Here is a 16,165-nt window from a genome sequence, read left to right on the forward strand (position 1 = left end):
ATATATTTATAAATAAAATCATATAAAAATAGGAAAAAGAAACGTTATTTGTTTGTTCTGCTTCGCTTTTTAAGCAACAACTTTTAATCGGAATCAATAAAATATTGTGCCATTAAGTGTAAAATTGTCTATTGATAAATCTCTAAATACATTAAACGTTATTTACCATTAATGGCACAACAATATGTTGATTTCGATTAAAAGTTGTCGCTCGGGTGGCCAAAAGGACTAAAAGTGGAAAAAAAATCAAAGTCAAGGACTAAAAGTGGCAAAAAAATTAAAGTCAAGGACTAAAAGTGGCAAAATGAAAGTCGTGTACCTAAATTGACGGAAACACTAAAGTCATAGGACCAAAAGTGGAAAAAACTCCTCGATCTCATTTAAAGATTCCTGATCTTTACTAAATGGTCACCGCTAGAAAATTAAGACAACTTTATTGCTAATATTCAATTAAGACAATATATAGAAAATTAAGAAGTTATACATTTATAATTTATTCCTCTCAAGAGAAGATAGGCTAAAATTCTATAACCAATAATCATAGTCAATAAATATCCAACTTCAATTTGGCTTGATCCAAGTTTTCGATTCTTGATGAAAGAAGAGTCACAAACGACTGATCTAGAGATCGGTTCTGAACAGTTGTATTGAATATTCAACAGCAACTTGTGTGTATTATAGTTAATAGAAATGTAACGAAGCCAACCCGTGGATGCCCTCACTTCCTGCATTATTATTATTCAAGCTATTAGCTAATTAACATGTGACAAATATATGCATCTATATTATTTGAACAAAATACAGAATATCATATAGAGAAAAATTATATTTTTTGTCATTTAATTATTGTCTATTTCGCATTTAATTCCTCGTATCAATTTGTAAGAATTTAGTCCCTTAATTGTTTCCACATTCCTTAAATTACTGGTTTGTGGGACTTGTTAGTGAAATTCCAAAATACCAACACAAAATCCAAAAACTAACAAGGGACCATGTTGACAAGGATGTTGGGATCAATTGATCGATTAAATTTCTAAAAATTAAAAATAAGAGACTAAATTGTATAACAAATTAAATACCATTTAATTACCAATTGAGGAGGAGATAAAGTGTAATTTTTTCTATATATTATATATTACTTGGATGAAGAAGCCCCCAGACAACATGTTTGCCATGGTAACAATTGAGGCAAAGGTTGTGGCCTTTTTGACGTCCATGAAAGCCGCGCCTATAGCCAATCCTAAGCCCTTGAGACATTTGGAAACTCAAGATGTAAGTGCACTCTGATCTGATCAGATCTGCTTAGATTCAAGATGGAATTGAAAGAAGAATTATATATGTTACCTGAGCTGCAATAATGCTAAGGAAAACTGTGAGCAGAGTTAAAGAAAAGGCAAGGAATGTCATCTTCAAGTGGACCATGAAGTAGACAATGGTCAAGAATATGACAGGCAAGAAAAGGTCAAGAGGAATATCACTGATGCTTCTGGCTACCAAATAGGCACTCAGTTTGTACATGTTCACTGATCTCTCCTTCATTAGCATTGCCCTTTCTTGTGGGAATGTAAATATGGATGTGAAAAGTGGAAAGTATGCCCAGAATACTGAGATGAAGAACAACAGTCCTGCCTGCACTTACTTCCAACATTAATTACATTATGTACTGTTTAGTTTCATCAGTAAAAATAATGGCATTATATTACTTGCCTGATCTGCAACTCTGTTGGGAGATTGAACGTCTGAGGGCCACCATAGTAGTCCGGCAATCAAAGCTGTTATTATGACTTGTGTGATGCGAAGAGTGCTGAAGTATTCATGGCGCCGCTCTTTAAACCCTCTTCTCAGCAAAACTGAGAATTGTTCACACCATGTTGCTCCCACTTGCTCAACATTATTCTCCTCAATCACAATTGGATTCAGAACTCTCCAGTTCTCCATGTCCTCAGTTCTGGACTCATAAGCCCCCACAAGATACTGCAAATTAAAGCAAAATTAAACACTGAAAATCACACTTTTTTTTTTTTTTTCTTCTCTCAGTTATTAAAGAAGAAGAGGAAGGTTTCTTGAGGTTGCCTCGTGGACGTCGGATGGGGAAGGCTCAGAATCTTGGTTTCCAGGCACTGATTTGCTCTCGATGTCTGAAGGGAAAGACTTGTCTTTGATATTCCCATTTGCAAGATCAATGAGAAACTCTGCAGGGTTCATGGCAATAAGGGGAGAGCAGCCAATTGATGAGAAATACACCATAGCTTCTGAGGCTTTTCCAGAATACAGAGAGCACCCTTTTCCCAACAGAATCAGCTTGTCGAATGTGATGAACAATCGACTCGATGGTTGATGTATGGTGGTCACCACTGTCTTCCCAGCCTTACAAATTAAAACAGTTGGGACAATTCTTATTATCAGTCAATGAACAAAGTGCCTGCAGGCCGGCCTTAACAGGAGAAACTTTGAAAGATGATAATAAGAACATAACTAACCTTAGCAATATTATGTAACATCTGGACAATTCGTAGAGCTGTGGTTGAATCCAAACCGGATGTTGGTTCATCCAAGAACAGAAGTGATGGGTTTAGCAGAATTTCATTGCCAATGCAGACTCGTTTCCTTTCGCCTCCAGAAATTCCCCTGATAAGTGCCCCTCCAATTATTGTGTTCTGGCACCTGAAAATCATTGTCCTTAATAAATTTCTTTGCCACCATTCTAGGGAAAGTGACAGCAAAATTAATAGTGCCCCATTTGAGAAGGCAGATTAAAAGAACCTTAGCTTAACAAAACTGAAGCCTCATAGGAGTTATTCTGAATATGATAGGATAAACTCAGCAAGAAAAATACTCAAGTAGTAGTGTATAGTAGTACCTTTCAAGGCCAAGCTCACATATGACACTCAAAGCTCTTTCCTTTTTCTGTTCTGTGGACAGTTTTTTCGGCAGGCGTAACAAAGCAGCATAAGTTAATGTTTCTTTCACTGTTAGGTGGGGAAACACAATGTCCTCTTGCAGCACAAACCCAATCCTGTTCATCCATATGTTGATTATCAAACCAATTAAGCTAAGAAAGCTAATAAAATATGATGTGATGGGCTGCAGCTCAGAGAACCAAGACCAACATTCTCTGTTACTCAATTAAGTATAATTAGGAAATAAAGTTAGGCCTGACAATTAGTAGTGCTTGATCCTGACAGGACAATTAGTACAGTTTACCTTTGCTTCAAAGACTTGTTATATGGATGATCATTGTAAGTAATGGTGCCGCCATTGATTTTGGCGCGTCCGCTAAGAAGGTTTAGCAGAGTAGTTTTACCACCACCAGAAGGTCCCATTAGAGCAAGAACTTCCCCCGGACAGACTGAACCGCGCACGCCTTGAAGTATGCATTTTTCTGCTCTGGATTGGCTTCCTCCTCCTCTTGCTGCAACCGTGTATCTCACATCTTGGAACTGGAACAATATATCCACCAAAACTGTAAATCATTCACCCAAAACTCCAAAATCCCACAGTAATTAAGTTTTAAAAGAATAATGGCAAAGAAGTCAGTACAGTTCACCTTGAGGTGTATAGACATTGTAGGCTCAATCTGTAGAGCTGTGCTTATCTCCAACTTATCGGCCTTGTGTGGATAAACCGCAGCACCACCATTGATTCCATCAACCTGTCTTCTCATCACCTCCATGCTGGTTAACTATATCATATTTTTTTCACGCCAATATAATGCAAACATCAAAATATGAAAAATAAATAACCCTTTGTCAAGATGTTCACGTTGTTAAAAATAAGGATGAAAATTACATGAAGTTCGGTTCGTAGATAAGCTTGTACTGGAATAGTTAGCAGAGATCTTGTGGTTCAATTTATGTACTATAAGTCTATAAGTAAGGTGACAGTGACGATGTGGGGCTGTGGAAGTTGCGAGACTTCACATTTAATGCTGCTGTCCTTAACAATTCTGATCTGCAGGTTTGATGTTGTGGTTATGATCAGTATAACCAAGAAAATTGCCCATTATATTCACGTTGCAGAAGGGGTATCTATGTATTCATTGGCTTGAAATGGAATTCCCGACTGTCAAGGCAAGTGAACAGTGGCACAGAAGTTGCAGATTCAAGCTAGCAAAGGGGGAGGGCAACTCCATCGTCTTATTAGTTATTATTGGCTGCATGCATGGAGTAAATTGTAGATGAATTATATTTTGAGCATGATTGTGTTTCTCCGTCAATTCAATTGTTGTCTTGCAATAATTGTACCATACGTGATATATATTGGCGATATATATGATGTTACCTAATTTATGGTACTGTCAGTTTAGCAATGCATGCGATTTTACACGACACAATTAATGGCGTATGTAATATTATATAATGCTTGGGAAATTAAAATAAATTCAAAAACGTACTCTAGCTAGCTAGTATGCATGATGCGATTAGGAACCAAGCCTAACAGTGGGGCTATAATGATATATATGATGTTCTAATTTGCAGAGAATATAAGCCATTTTATACAAGTTTTAATTTGCAGAACTTAACCGCCACAAACAACCAAGCTGAAATTACGTGAAGTATAACTACTCATGTGCTGAGCTTAGTAGAGGGAACCATGGGACTGTTGGCAGGTTTACTCCTAGTGAACCCTATTTGTTCCAAGAGGTCTAGTGTATACTTTCGATGATAAACACTGATTTCAACTTTATTTCTAGTCACTTCTAAGCCTAAGAAAAATTATTTGAGAGGGTCTAAGTCTTTGATCCGAAATGTGGTGTGCAGATGAGACTTGATGGTAGTTATTTGTTAACCATCAGAACTAGCAATAACCACATCATCAACGTATATGAGTAACACGATAAGAGAAGCTCCAAAACCGCTCTTAGTAAACTTTTGAGTTTTAAATAATTTTGTTTAGGGCTGGTGGCAACTTATGAGTTTTCATTTTCAAACTCGATATGTTGCAGAAATGGGTGGACACACATCAAATAACCAAGCTTATGAGGTAATATGAATTATTATTGGTGTGGGTTCAATGCCAATCAATGGCGTATCAGGGGTTTCTATTGGGGACAACCACAAATCGCCCACGTGAGTAGTCACTTTATATGGCAAGCCTAATTAGGCAGCATAATGCGGCTGCTGTCATGTACTCATTTCTTGTTAGTTGCAGATCATATTATAACGTAACAATCTATGGAGTAAGTAACATCTTAGTAATCAATGGCTGAAAACAATTACTTGTGAAATTCATGCACCGAGGCTAATTGGTGTTTGAGAATATTCTATTAATTAATTAATTAATTGCATGTGGATGTACTTGGATTGACAAGCCACTAATGTTTTAAAAAAGAAGTTTATTTAATATATAATCAAACATAAAGAATTAATAACATATTGTCAAGTAAAAAGTGAATATGAAGGCAACCCAACTAAGTTAGTTGAACACTTGGACGTACAATTAACTTAGTAATCACTAGGTTTTAAGTTCGATCCCGTATAAACTTGTCTATTAACTTTATTGATTAGAACTAGTCAACTATAAACAATCCAGATTGATTTACCTCTTTGTAATCATTTGCCAATTAGGGTCACAAAGCAAACTTTACACACACACATTATATATATCTAAAAACATAATAAGTATCAATCCAAGTTATACCCCTGGTTTATGTCCGTTTTTTCCGTTAAGTTTTGTTGTACCTTATGCTATAAAAGTTGTACTACATAATTTTTTGGACAAAAATGTCCCTACCGTTATAACTTCTGTTATCTTTTCACATTATAGTTACCATGCACATGCACACACGATATTTTTCTTACATTCTTCAATGATAAGTTTGAATTCATTTAGATTTTAATTAAATATTACCATAGTTATATTTAGAAATTTATCATTTCTATAATTCTTACTTCAATAATATTAATATGAATTCTACAATTATAAATATATATATATATATATAGGTACACACTATTATTTAAAAAAAATATTAATATTATAAATGTTAAACAACATAATGTATTTGCAGTTGAATTGAGGCAGGATTTTTAGATATCAATTTGGGAAAGTTGTTAAATTGAGATATTTGAAATCAAGTATTATATATATCCATATATGAATATGAATTTATAAGGGATATATCTCTAATTAGAAGAGGACTACATTTAAACAAATTTTATTTATTTTTAAAGAAAAAAAAGTCGTAATACAACGTTGAGTACCCTTAAAATTACAGTGGAATATATTCATCACAATGAATTTAAATTTCTTGTGTTAATTTTAAATACATACACAACAAAAATTTTACTCAAATATCTATGAAACTTCGACAACTAAAAAAAAAACGCATTATATTTATTTCAAAACGATTTACTAATTGGGTTTAAATATTGGGCACAAGTCTTCGCGCAAAGCGCGTAGAAAAAACTAGTATACATATATATATATATATATCACTGTTGCAAAAATCCCCGCCTAGGCGCTAGGCGCTCCTAGACCGAGGCGAATTGCTCCCTAGGCGTCCGCCTAGGTGGCCAGCCGCCTAGAAGGCCGCCTAACGCCTAACTCGACCGACTAGGCCGAGTTGGTGACCGACTGAGCCGAATTTGGCCGAGTTAACTCGCCTAACTCGGCAGAGTTAGCCGAGTTAACTCAAGCGACTCAGCCTTGTTAATTTTATTATTATATTTATATATATTTAAATTTATTTATTTATATAAATAAGAGAAGTAAGAGATATATATATATATAATATATATAATACAATATATGATCGACATACACCCACACACATGAATTAATTTTTTGTTTTTATAGGTTCCCGCTTAGAACCGCCTAGGTACCGCCTAGACCGCTTAGGCGCTAGTCTACTGCCCGATTAGCACCTACTGCAACCATTATATATATATATATATATATTCAGTACTGCACTTCCAGAAGGATTGGCAGGCCCCTGGACCGCAAGCCTTCACGCTGGATTTGTGCTGTCTTCTCAATTACTTACAAATCCAAATACAGTATGTGAACCTCTCGAAATCTAAATAATTCTAATTTTTCAGTCAATATTTGTCCTTTAAAAATTAGAGAGTTTCGAATGGCTGAGAAAATTTCAATTTTTATTTTTATTTTTTTATTCTTCAATTCGAGTGCACACATACATATGTATGATGGTTGAAAATTTACAAATTAAACTGCCCGCGGTACGGTTGACAAGGCGAGTTAAATTAAATTACCCATGCCACTTTGCCTCAGTCCAAAGCCTTAATGGTCAAACTTTGATGGAGAGTGAGTTGACCTTTCCTCACACATTTAAATTTTATTTTTACTTTTATCCAATTAAATCACTTCTAGTTGTTTCAACAACAAAAACAAAATAAACAAATAAATAAATCACATCTATTTCTCTCTCAAAACGAATTTAAAAAGCTCCCTTCTATTATAAATACAAAAATAGATGTGGAAGTGGACTGTGTATACCATACGGATGATGTTTACATTTCGTAAAAAATAATGGTAATTCTTATTAACAATAATATTGTTCAGATACATGTATTATGGCCTACCAACTTTGAATTAGGTTTTGTAAGTCCTTTTGATTAGTGGGTTTCTAGAATTAATAAGGTTTTGCAATTTAATTTAATTTGGTCATGTATTATATCCTGGATGCAGTGTTATAATTTGTTTATATTATACTGATCGACTTTTAAGTTAAGTGTTTAAATCTCACTAAAAATATCTATGATCAAGCTTATTCAAAAAAAGTTTCAAGCTTATTATAAATTTTTATTTTCAAATTAAACTTCATCAATCTGTTGCAAAAATCATATCTATGCATCAATAACCCAACGTGTGATGGAGTTGTGACCGTCTTATGGAGACAACCATACATCATAGGTAGGCACTGATAGGTCATTTTTTTATTTTTTTTTGGCAATATACTCTTTAAGTTAAGTGTTCATCAAATTTCACAAAAAATATTTATGATCCAATTATGAACTTATTATGAATTTTCATTTTCAAGCTTCATCAATCTGCTACAAAAATCATATCTAACCTAACGTGTGATGGAGTTATGACTGTCTATCGGAGACAACCACACATCATAGGCAGGTAGTGATATGTCTTCTTCTTTTTTTTTTTTTTTTTTTTTCCCAAATACATTAAGTATTTTATCTTATGTTAGAATAATCTAAACCCCAAGAACTTATGTTTAAGAACTGTTAAAAGAGATAAATTTCGAGTTGCTCAATTCGTCTCCGGGTTCTCACCCGGACCTTGCCTATACACTTTGAGCACAAGAGTCTTCATCTCCTCTAATAAGTCAACATCATTATTATATTTTGATATGGCAAGCATAATTAGGCAATCATTTTGTTGCAGAGATATGATGCCCAAACTAAATATGTGGAGGATATTTTGCATGCAACCAAATTTTCCGTTACAGAATTGATGGCATGGCATTCAGATTTTTAGTCCCCTTAATTAGTTTCTAGAACAGTATTGTTAGTACTAGAACACGGACCACCATCCTGCACAATGGTAAGACGACTCTTAACGTTTTTTTTTCTAAAGATTACACACCGCCCTATTCTTAAGTCAATAATATTAGTTCTTGATCGAAAAGGGGGTTTTGGTTGAGTGGTCAGAAGTTTGTTCACAGAAGAAAAAATATGTATGAAACCAATTTTACAAGTCTCAACAACTTGTATGCCTTCTTACCTTAGCTTTTACATGTGACTTCATTATTGGAGCTGAGTTTATCATCCACTTCCCATATAATATTCTTATTTCTCAATCTCAATATGATATAATTGTCCCAAACTAAGTGACCAAATAGGTGGAGCATGATTTTCATAAAAGAATGTCACGAATTTAATTTTTATCAATATCCTTTGGTCGAACATATATGTCGCACAAAGTCTTTCTAAAGGAATTTTACACAATGCACACACAATCAGATAGTATGTTTAGATTTCCAGCTCCAAGTAACTTTTATGATTCAAAAAAGTTTGAACCAATATACACGAATTGAACACAAGATTCTAGTGTTAGGATCAGATATCAATAATCAGAATAAATTCATGGAACGTTCCATGACTTGGTAGACCTGATGTATACGTACTATACCTAGCTAGCCAAATCTATCGTAGCTTGACCCCAAAGAAGCGTTATGCTTAAAGTAGAGAGAATTTAATATGTTTGTTGAGGAAATGAAGGTTGAAAATTTTGAAACGGGCAGCTGCTGACCTGGCCAGAACCCACATAATTTGCCTTAGTCCAGACTCTATAACCACAATGGTAAAACTCATTTAACGTCAAACTAGCCTGATGTGATTTTTACCAACATATTTTTGATTCTAACACATTTTAATACAATTTACCTTTTCTGTGATTATGGTCTTGTTTGGTAAATGGATGTTAGTTGATAGTTGTTTGTTGATTGGGTTAGAGGGTATAACTAGTTGATAACATTAGCTTATTTAGAAAAGTGTTTGGTAAATTAGATGTTTGATATAATTTTATTTTTTTTAAGTTAATTGAAAAAGTTGTTTTGGGCCGCTTTTTTGAATTTTAGCATTTTGAAGTTACAAAAAGTTGATTAACTAAATACTTATATTAATTTTTAACCAAGTCAAACAGCTAATAGTGATTTAATAAGTCAAATTAACTTATAAGCTAATTATTTTACCAAACATTACTCATATGTTAATTCAGGGATTTCAAGCCAAGCGCCTTGTGCTCAATTGGTATATCTGTAGCTCTCTTTCAGAGAAGGTCACATGATTGAACTTTAGTAGTGATGTATTAACTCTTTTAAATTATAACTGATGGAGAAAGTATATTGAACGTAACTAATTTAACGTAGTTGGAGTGTGCTTAGGTTGACCTTAGCTTTCCTGATGAGACTAGGATGCAGGTAAGAGTGAATGCAAGACTAGGATGCAGTCTTGGTTGGGTCAGCCTGTGCGGCCAACCCGCTTGTCTTCGCTTGACCTGTTCCACATCTTTGTCCCTTTACCCTACGTACCCCGCCCACCGGCTCACACCTTACTTCCCAATCACCCATTTTCAAAAAAGTCAGGGTTTTGAAAATGACTACCAAATTATTATATACCCATAAAATATAATGCATTTTATGCTGTATTATAACCAGGTTAATGGTAAGAAAAAATTGATGATATATATAGAACTAATGTACTATACATGCAAAAAAAAAAAAGTGTTATACATTGTAATTGTATTATTTAAATATGTATCACATTTACATGAATATATAACAAATATTTACATAAATAGAGCAACTTCAACCAAGTTGATCAAACTATTAACTTGGTAATCACAATGTTACAAATTAAGATAATAAAAAAAAGGGGGTTCACACAATGCATCAAGGTTCATCAATGGTTCCCTTGACTATTCATCTACCAGAATCAATACAAACAGCTTGGCTTTTTACGTGAAACATATTTTCACCTAAACCTTCCCTTATATATATAAATATAAACTAAACAAATAGGGATGATATATACATGCGCATTTTATTATTTAAAAATGACAAGGCCCAAAACGGTTAACATATACGTGCAGCACGATCTATTCATGTGTTGGCGTGTTGCAGTAATTTTTTTTTTTTTCTAACAATACTGTTTTTATGTTTACTAAAACAACAATTTGACGCCATTAAAATTTATTAAAATTAAACATAAATATTTTTTTTTAAAAGACTATCATTCAATAATACTCAAAAAGTTATATGAAGTACCTATTCAAATTCAAGGAATTCATCCTACTAAGAATCAAAATTAAATAAAGTGGCCTCCCTTGCAAACTTTATTATTCAACAGTCAAATAAAAAAAATTATAATTTTAAAATTAATTTATGTGCTTAATATTAATATTAATTTAGATTTTCTATATATATATTTGTATTATCAACCCACAGTCACTAATTGAGAGTTTGCACTGAGTAAATTCCAATAGTTACATGTAATAACATGCAAACTACATAAGAGAGAGGTAAATCGTATTGGGATCGGAAGACCTTGTATAATGGGTTCAAATGAGAGGGCGACAAGAACCGAATTCTTGACTTTCTAATATAAAAATTATGTTCCACTCAGTTGATCACCTTTTGAGAGCTCTATTTTTGCCATTTTGATAGATAACAAACAAATTTACTCCTACCTGCATAGATTGCTAACTTAATTCATGAGTGAAATTATGAATTACAAATTGTGTGGCAAGAAGTTGAGTCCAAATAAAATTAACCCAACATAATATTATTGGCGACGACCATTGTTATTATTACACGAAGCACGATGGGGAAAAATAAATATTCAAGCTGAGATAATAAATAATAACCGAGTCCAATATATAAAGGGATTGAAAGCAAAGTCAAATTATATGATACATATAATATCGATACAAACATGTCGTTTTGCTGTACGTTGAATAGTAAGTTCATGAATCTGGTGGCAGCAGGTATAATTGAAGAAATAGAATATAAAATAAGTTGACAATAAAATTGCAATCTATTATATTCCTGCCTTTAGTTCATGTTTCATAATCACAGTTGAAGCCATTGCACGGTGCATTACTATTATCCATCTATATTTTCTGCTATTATCCTTCTCAATTAACATAATTTTCAAAACATCCACACACATATACGAATGAGATTAGGAGAAAAGAGACGTCCAGATAAAAAAATGAGTGAGATCTGAACTATTAGTTTACTCAGATTAATGGCTCTTAAAAAATATAACATTTTTAAAACATTGTATGTAGTGTATTGCCCTTAATTATATTAAAATAGGATAGTATATACTTATGCACTTTAAAAATCAATTTATTAGGAAAGATGCAGTAGAACTTTTGTATATATCTCTAACTTTGAAATGCACACATTTATACTTCAAAATGCACTATTGTTATACTACTACAGGTGTATAAGTTTATAAACTAGTAACATACACTGATGCACTTGTAGTATTAAAATTAGACCACCTATATACATATATAATCAACTTATATTAGTTGATCTTGTGTGAGATGGATAACATATATGTAATTTTTTTCAACAAAAATAATGTAATACATTTTTATGTGTCAACAAATATACATTTTTATGGAAAAAGTATTATATTTTATTGGTACTTTTTAAAGGAACATATAATACTTTTCAGCAATAATACAATTAATACTTGTTGGCTCATTAAAAGAATATACTTTTAATTTGTTAAAATTTATATGTATTGAAGATTTGAGATCTATCACGTGGGGTGATCTTATATAAATTTTTGTGTTATTAGAAGAAACACTATGCAGACATAGATATATAGACATAAAATATATAGAATTAAGGAAGAAATTTCTTAGAATATAATATCTTAATCATATCCCTAAAGTGGGGCAACTAATTATAATTTAATTTCCTTTCGAAAGTACCTGTTTTCGTAGCATATATTTAGGTTGTCTAACCAAAGTCGTACTTTAGTATTATTGTTACTGATCTTTCTTTGTTCATACACTATATACAAGCTTGAGGCTTTGAGTACAAACCTAAAAATTCTATGAAATTTAATAACGGTAAGATTTTAATAAAAAATAAAAATATGTTAATGCAATCAATTACATTCGTAATTTACATAGCTTTTGTATTTTCTTACCAATTCTTTCTGATTTTTCCTGCCCCTTAATATAGTAAATAATATTACTAAGTATACTAATTTGCATATTATACTTACGTACTATTTTATACACTTAGCTAACTGGTTCAAATTAATAAAGTCACTTGATAGCTTTCTTAGAGAGTTAAATTAAACTCTACGCACCAAAAAAAAAAAAAATTAAACTCTAGAACTTCGTGGTTAATTACTAAATTAACTATTGCTGACTAGATTATCTGCTTATAAATCTTTTATAATTTTCATATTTGATGTATTAATTATCATATTATAAGTAGTGACAAGTACATTTAGATTAAACGCACCGTACCATAATCAGTCTTAGATAATTTCCCATTCATTAAATGTTGTCAGTCACTTGCAACTAACACCTCCAACTTGCTTCGTTCCCATTCAATTTTCTCTCTCTCTCTCTCATCTAATATAGTTTTCAGCTGGAGCAAAAAGGTAAATGATTGTGTACATATCTAATCACGAAAGCAGATGACCCTTCGTCTCACCTTCTCAAAGTTTAGACAATTTCTCCACTCTATGTACTAGTAAGCTTAGACGAGTTCAAACTAACGCTGGTGAACTGATAAATTTAAAACTTCCCCACAAAATAATATAATATATTCGTTTAGCCAATAACGACAACTTCCTTGTACGATTATAACCTTCTAAATCCGTTGACTTGGTGCGTGTATTTCCATATTCACGCCACCCCCGGCGCTTATATATTCTTGGTTTTGTGGTATAAAAAAAAAATTAAATCATTTTATCATCATATCTTCCCAATCATTTTTCACACCTCTCTCTGTTTTCGATTGTATCATTGACTCGAGATTTAGGGCTGCCGTGGATTGGGGTTTTTGATTGGTCGGATAGATATGGATATGTCGGACGTGCAATCGGACGGGAAGTCGCCGAGGAGGGAGCTCCAAGGGCCTCGGCCGGCGCCGCTGAGAGTACGTAAAGATTCGCACAAGATACGGAAGCCTCCGGTGGCGCCGTCGATGCATCCTCCGCCGCAAGCGCCGCCGCGGCCGCCGGTTATCATATATACCGTGTCGCCCAAGATTATCCATGCAAACCCTAGTGAGTTCATGTCGCTAGTGCAGCGCCTCACCGGCCCGGATCACGCTTCTGCTTCGTCGTCGTCGTCGGCGATAGCGGCGGCGTCTTCGTCGTTGTTGTCGGCGGCGGCCTTTCAGGACCACTTCAACGTCGGCGGCGGGGGCGCGGTGTCGCCGGCGGCGCGGTTTGCCGCCGTGGAGAGGACGAGGACTCCGCAGGGGAAAAAGCAGCCGATTCACGACGTCACGGCCGACATAGGAATGATCGGAGGGATGGAGATAATGAGTGATGTTGAGAGAAGCGGTTTTTTTCCGGGGGTTTTGTCGCCAAATCCGTCGTCTCTCCCACCAATACCGCCCAATTTTTTCTCTCCGCCGTCTTCCGATCAAAACCCTCTAGGGTTTTTCGCAGATTTCATTAGCCCTGGGTTCCATAACACCAACACCAACAACAGAAACTCCCTAGAAACCACTTTGTTTATGCCTAGCCCTTCCACCATTAATAGCTTCATTTCTCCCGGCCGCTTCTTAATCTCTCCAGGTACTCCATCTCTAGATTTCTTCAATAATATCTTTGACCTTTAAACCCCCCATTTTTGTGCACCCGTTTTGGAGAAGGAAGATGATGAGGAGGATAAAAAGGGAATTTCACACGCATGGTTCACTGAATGTGGTCGGAATAATGGCCGGAGATCTGTCACGGGAAAGAGTCAAGCCAAGAGGTTCCTTTTTTCTCCTCCTAATTATTACAGTAATTGAAATGGATGGTGGGCCGTTTTGGTACAGCAATTTAGGTTAGGATTATTGTCATAGTTTTTACTATTATTATTTTTTTTGCCTCAAATTTCTTTGTGATATATTCATCCAAGATTGAGATATTATGGGATCATATACTTGTACATTTAATTTGTTGGCTTGTTGTTTTCGACATAACATTGCTCATTCATTGACTTTCTTGGTTCTTGTCCCAAAGTAGGAACAATTAGCCACAAATCTCATTTTTCTACTCCACCCTGCATGTTTTTATATTAATGGTACTGTCATTATGTGAATTGTTTAAACTGCAAGTGGGCTGGGGGTGCACATGTTTTTCCTCACGTTTGGTAGTATGTTAGTCCAACCTTATCATAATATAAAAATAAAGCATTAATTTTAGCTACATTCATCTACTCTCGTACTTGTTGGGGTCCTCAAATTTAAGAAGCACACTACTTGTGCTCGTAAGAGATATACTTCCGTTACGTAATATGTATTGATTAGTCAGAATGGATGATAAAATCAATTGAACTAACACCGAAAAATAAATAAACGTAGAGCTTAAGAAATAAGAGTGAAGATTTAATTATGAAATGTAATTGCACGGTGTAAAAGTGTTGTATTGCGTAAATTAAATGGTCTTGGTACAAAAAAGATCATGTTTGACCATTATATTGCATTATATATATATATATATATATATATAGACACACACAAGAGCCTTGCAATGAACATAATTGCTTCTTGTTCGTGTCACTCGAGTAGTTAGCCCTATGTCGATCTTTTGCACTAAATGTGACGATCTTCAATCTATCTCCAATAATTCGACTGTTACTTTAACGAGAAAGTGTAATGCTTTAGGTGAGATTCAAGATTTATATTTTAATATTTATATTATCCTGGCAATGGGATAATGAGCGGACTACACCATCGGAACCAATGATCGGCAAATGCATTAGAGAGCATGTAAAAAATAAAATGAAGAATGCGTAATCAAACTCTTAATTTAACCTCAAATTTTATTCTTATTTTTCCACAAAATATTATTGCTACTACATTATATAAAAGTCAAACCTTTATTTATATGGATGACACAACGCCTTTTAATAATTAGCTCTTGGCTTGAAAATAGTAGTATAATGTTGAATTTTGATAGGAAAAAGATGCATTGTGATTTGTGGATAACAAAATGGCCGGGGATAGGATTTTAATTTAACTTTATAGATAATGAGGAAAATCCGCATGTAGTCATTATCCAAAAGTATGTTGAGTAAATCTCGTTTCTATGTAATAACATACAAATCACACATGAGGGGTAAATCGTACTAAAAAATCTTGTGTGATGGATCCAAGTAAGATGATATTATGAGTCTCTTTCACCTTTATTATATATGGACATATTTCACCTTTAATTTGGTACATGCATGTATGTAGGTCTGGGGTCCAAATTGGATGACTCTTAGATAAATTAAAATAGCATAAAAAAAGGTAGATCCTGCGAAATGTGTTTTCTGCTGAAATGAAAAGTCAAAGAATAGATCTTATGTTTTGTCCTTGATCGATTTCTTTCCTTAACTTTAACAAAAGAGGAGTTGGAATGTTCGTTCCAAAAACATGGATGACGTCGATTGCGCATCATGAAGTAGCTTTTTTTTTTTTTTTTTTTTTTTATAAAAAAAACGGTGC

At 34.0% G+C, this 16,165-nt stretch overlaps 2 protein-coding genes across 2 annotated transcripts; one reads left to right on the forward strand and one right to left on the reverse strand.

Moving 5' to 3' along the window:
- Positions 1 to 470: 470 nt before the first annotated feature.
- LOC116012847 (ABC transporter G family member 22-like) lies at positions 471 to 4,121 on the reverse strand. Its single transcript, XM_031252524.1, has 10 exons — positions 3,790 to 4,121; positions 3,548 to 3,682; positions 3,205 to 3,440; positions 2,861 to 3,016; positions 2,481 to 2,664; positions 2,074 to 2,367; positions 1,708 to 1,974; positions 1,345 to 1,629; positions 1,140 to 1,247; positions 471 to 725 (listed from the first exon to the last, which is right to left on the reverse strand). Exons 2-10 carry the CDS (start codon positions 3,671 to 3,673, stop codon positions 471 to 473), a joined length of 1,911 nt encoding a protein of 636 aa, XP_031108384.1. The 5' UTR covers positions 3,674 to 3,682; positions 3,790 to 4,121.
- Positions 4,122 to 13,389: 9,268 nt separating this feature from the next.
- Positions 13,390 to 14,677, forward strand: LOC116017922 (protein MKS1-like). Its single transcript, XM_031258588.1, has one exon. The coding sequence runs from the start codon at positions 13,538 to 13,540 to the stop codon at positions 14,306 to 14,308; it is 771 nt and encodes a 256-aa protein (XP_031114448.1). The 5' UTR covers positions 13,390 to 13,537; the 3' UTR covers positions 14,309 to 14,677.
- The last annotated feature ends 1,488 nt before the right edge of the window (positions 14,678 to 16,165 follow it).

This window comes from Ipomoea triloba, chromosome 1 (genome assembly GCF_003576645.1).
Source record: "Ipomoea triloba cultivar NCNSP0323 chromosome 1, ASM357664v1".
In the NCBI taxonomy this organism is placed as follows: Eukaryota; Viridiplantae; Streptophyta; class Magnoliopsida; order Solanales; family Convolvulaceae; genus Ipomoea; species Ipomoea triloba.

Excerpts from the sequence above, each read along its gene's own strand:
- LOC116012847 (XM_031252524.1), bottom strand. The coding sequence starts at position 3,673 with ATGGAGGTGATGAGAAGACAGGTTGATGGAATCAATGGTGGTGCTGCG. Across the intron at positions 2,368-2,480 it reads TGTTACATAATATTGCTAAG|GCTGGGAAGACAGTGGTGAC; the intron begins GTTAGTTATGTT and ends TTAATTTGTAAG. Across the intron at positions 726-1,139 it reads CTGGGGGCTTCTTCATCCAA|GAAGTGAGGGCATCCACGGG; the intron begins GTAATATATAAT and ends ATAATAATGCAG.
- LOC116017922 (XM_031258588.1), top strand. The coding sequence starts at position 13,538 with ATGGATATGTCGGACGTGCAATCGGACGGGAAGTCGCCGAGGAGGGAG.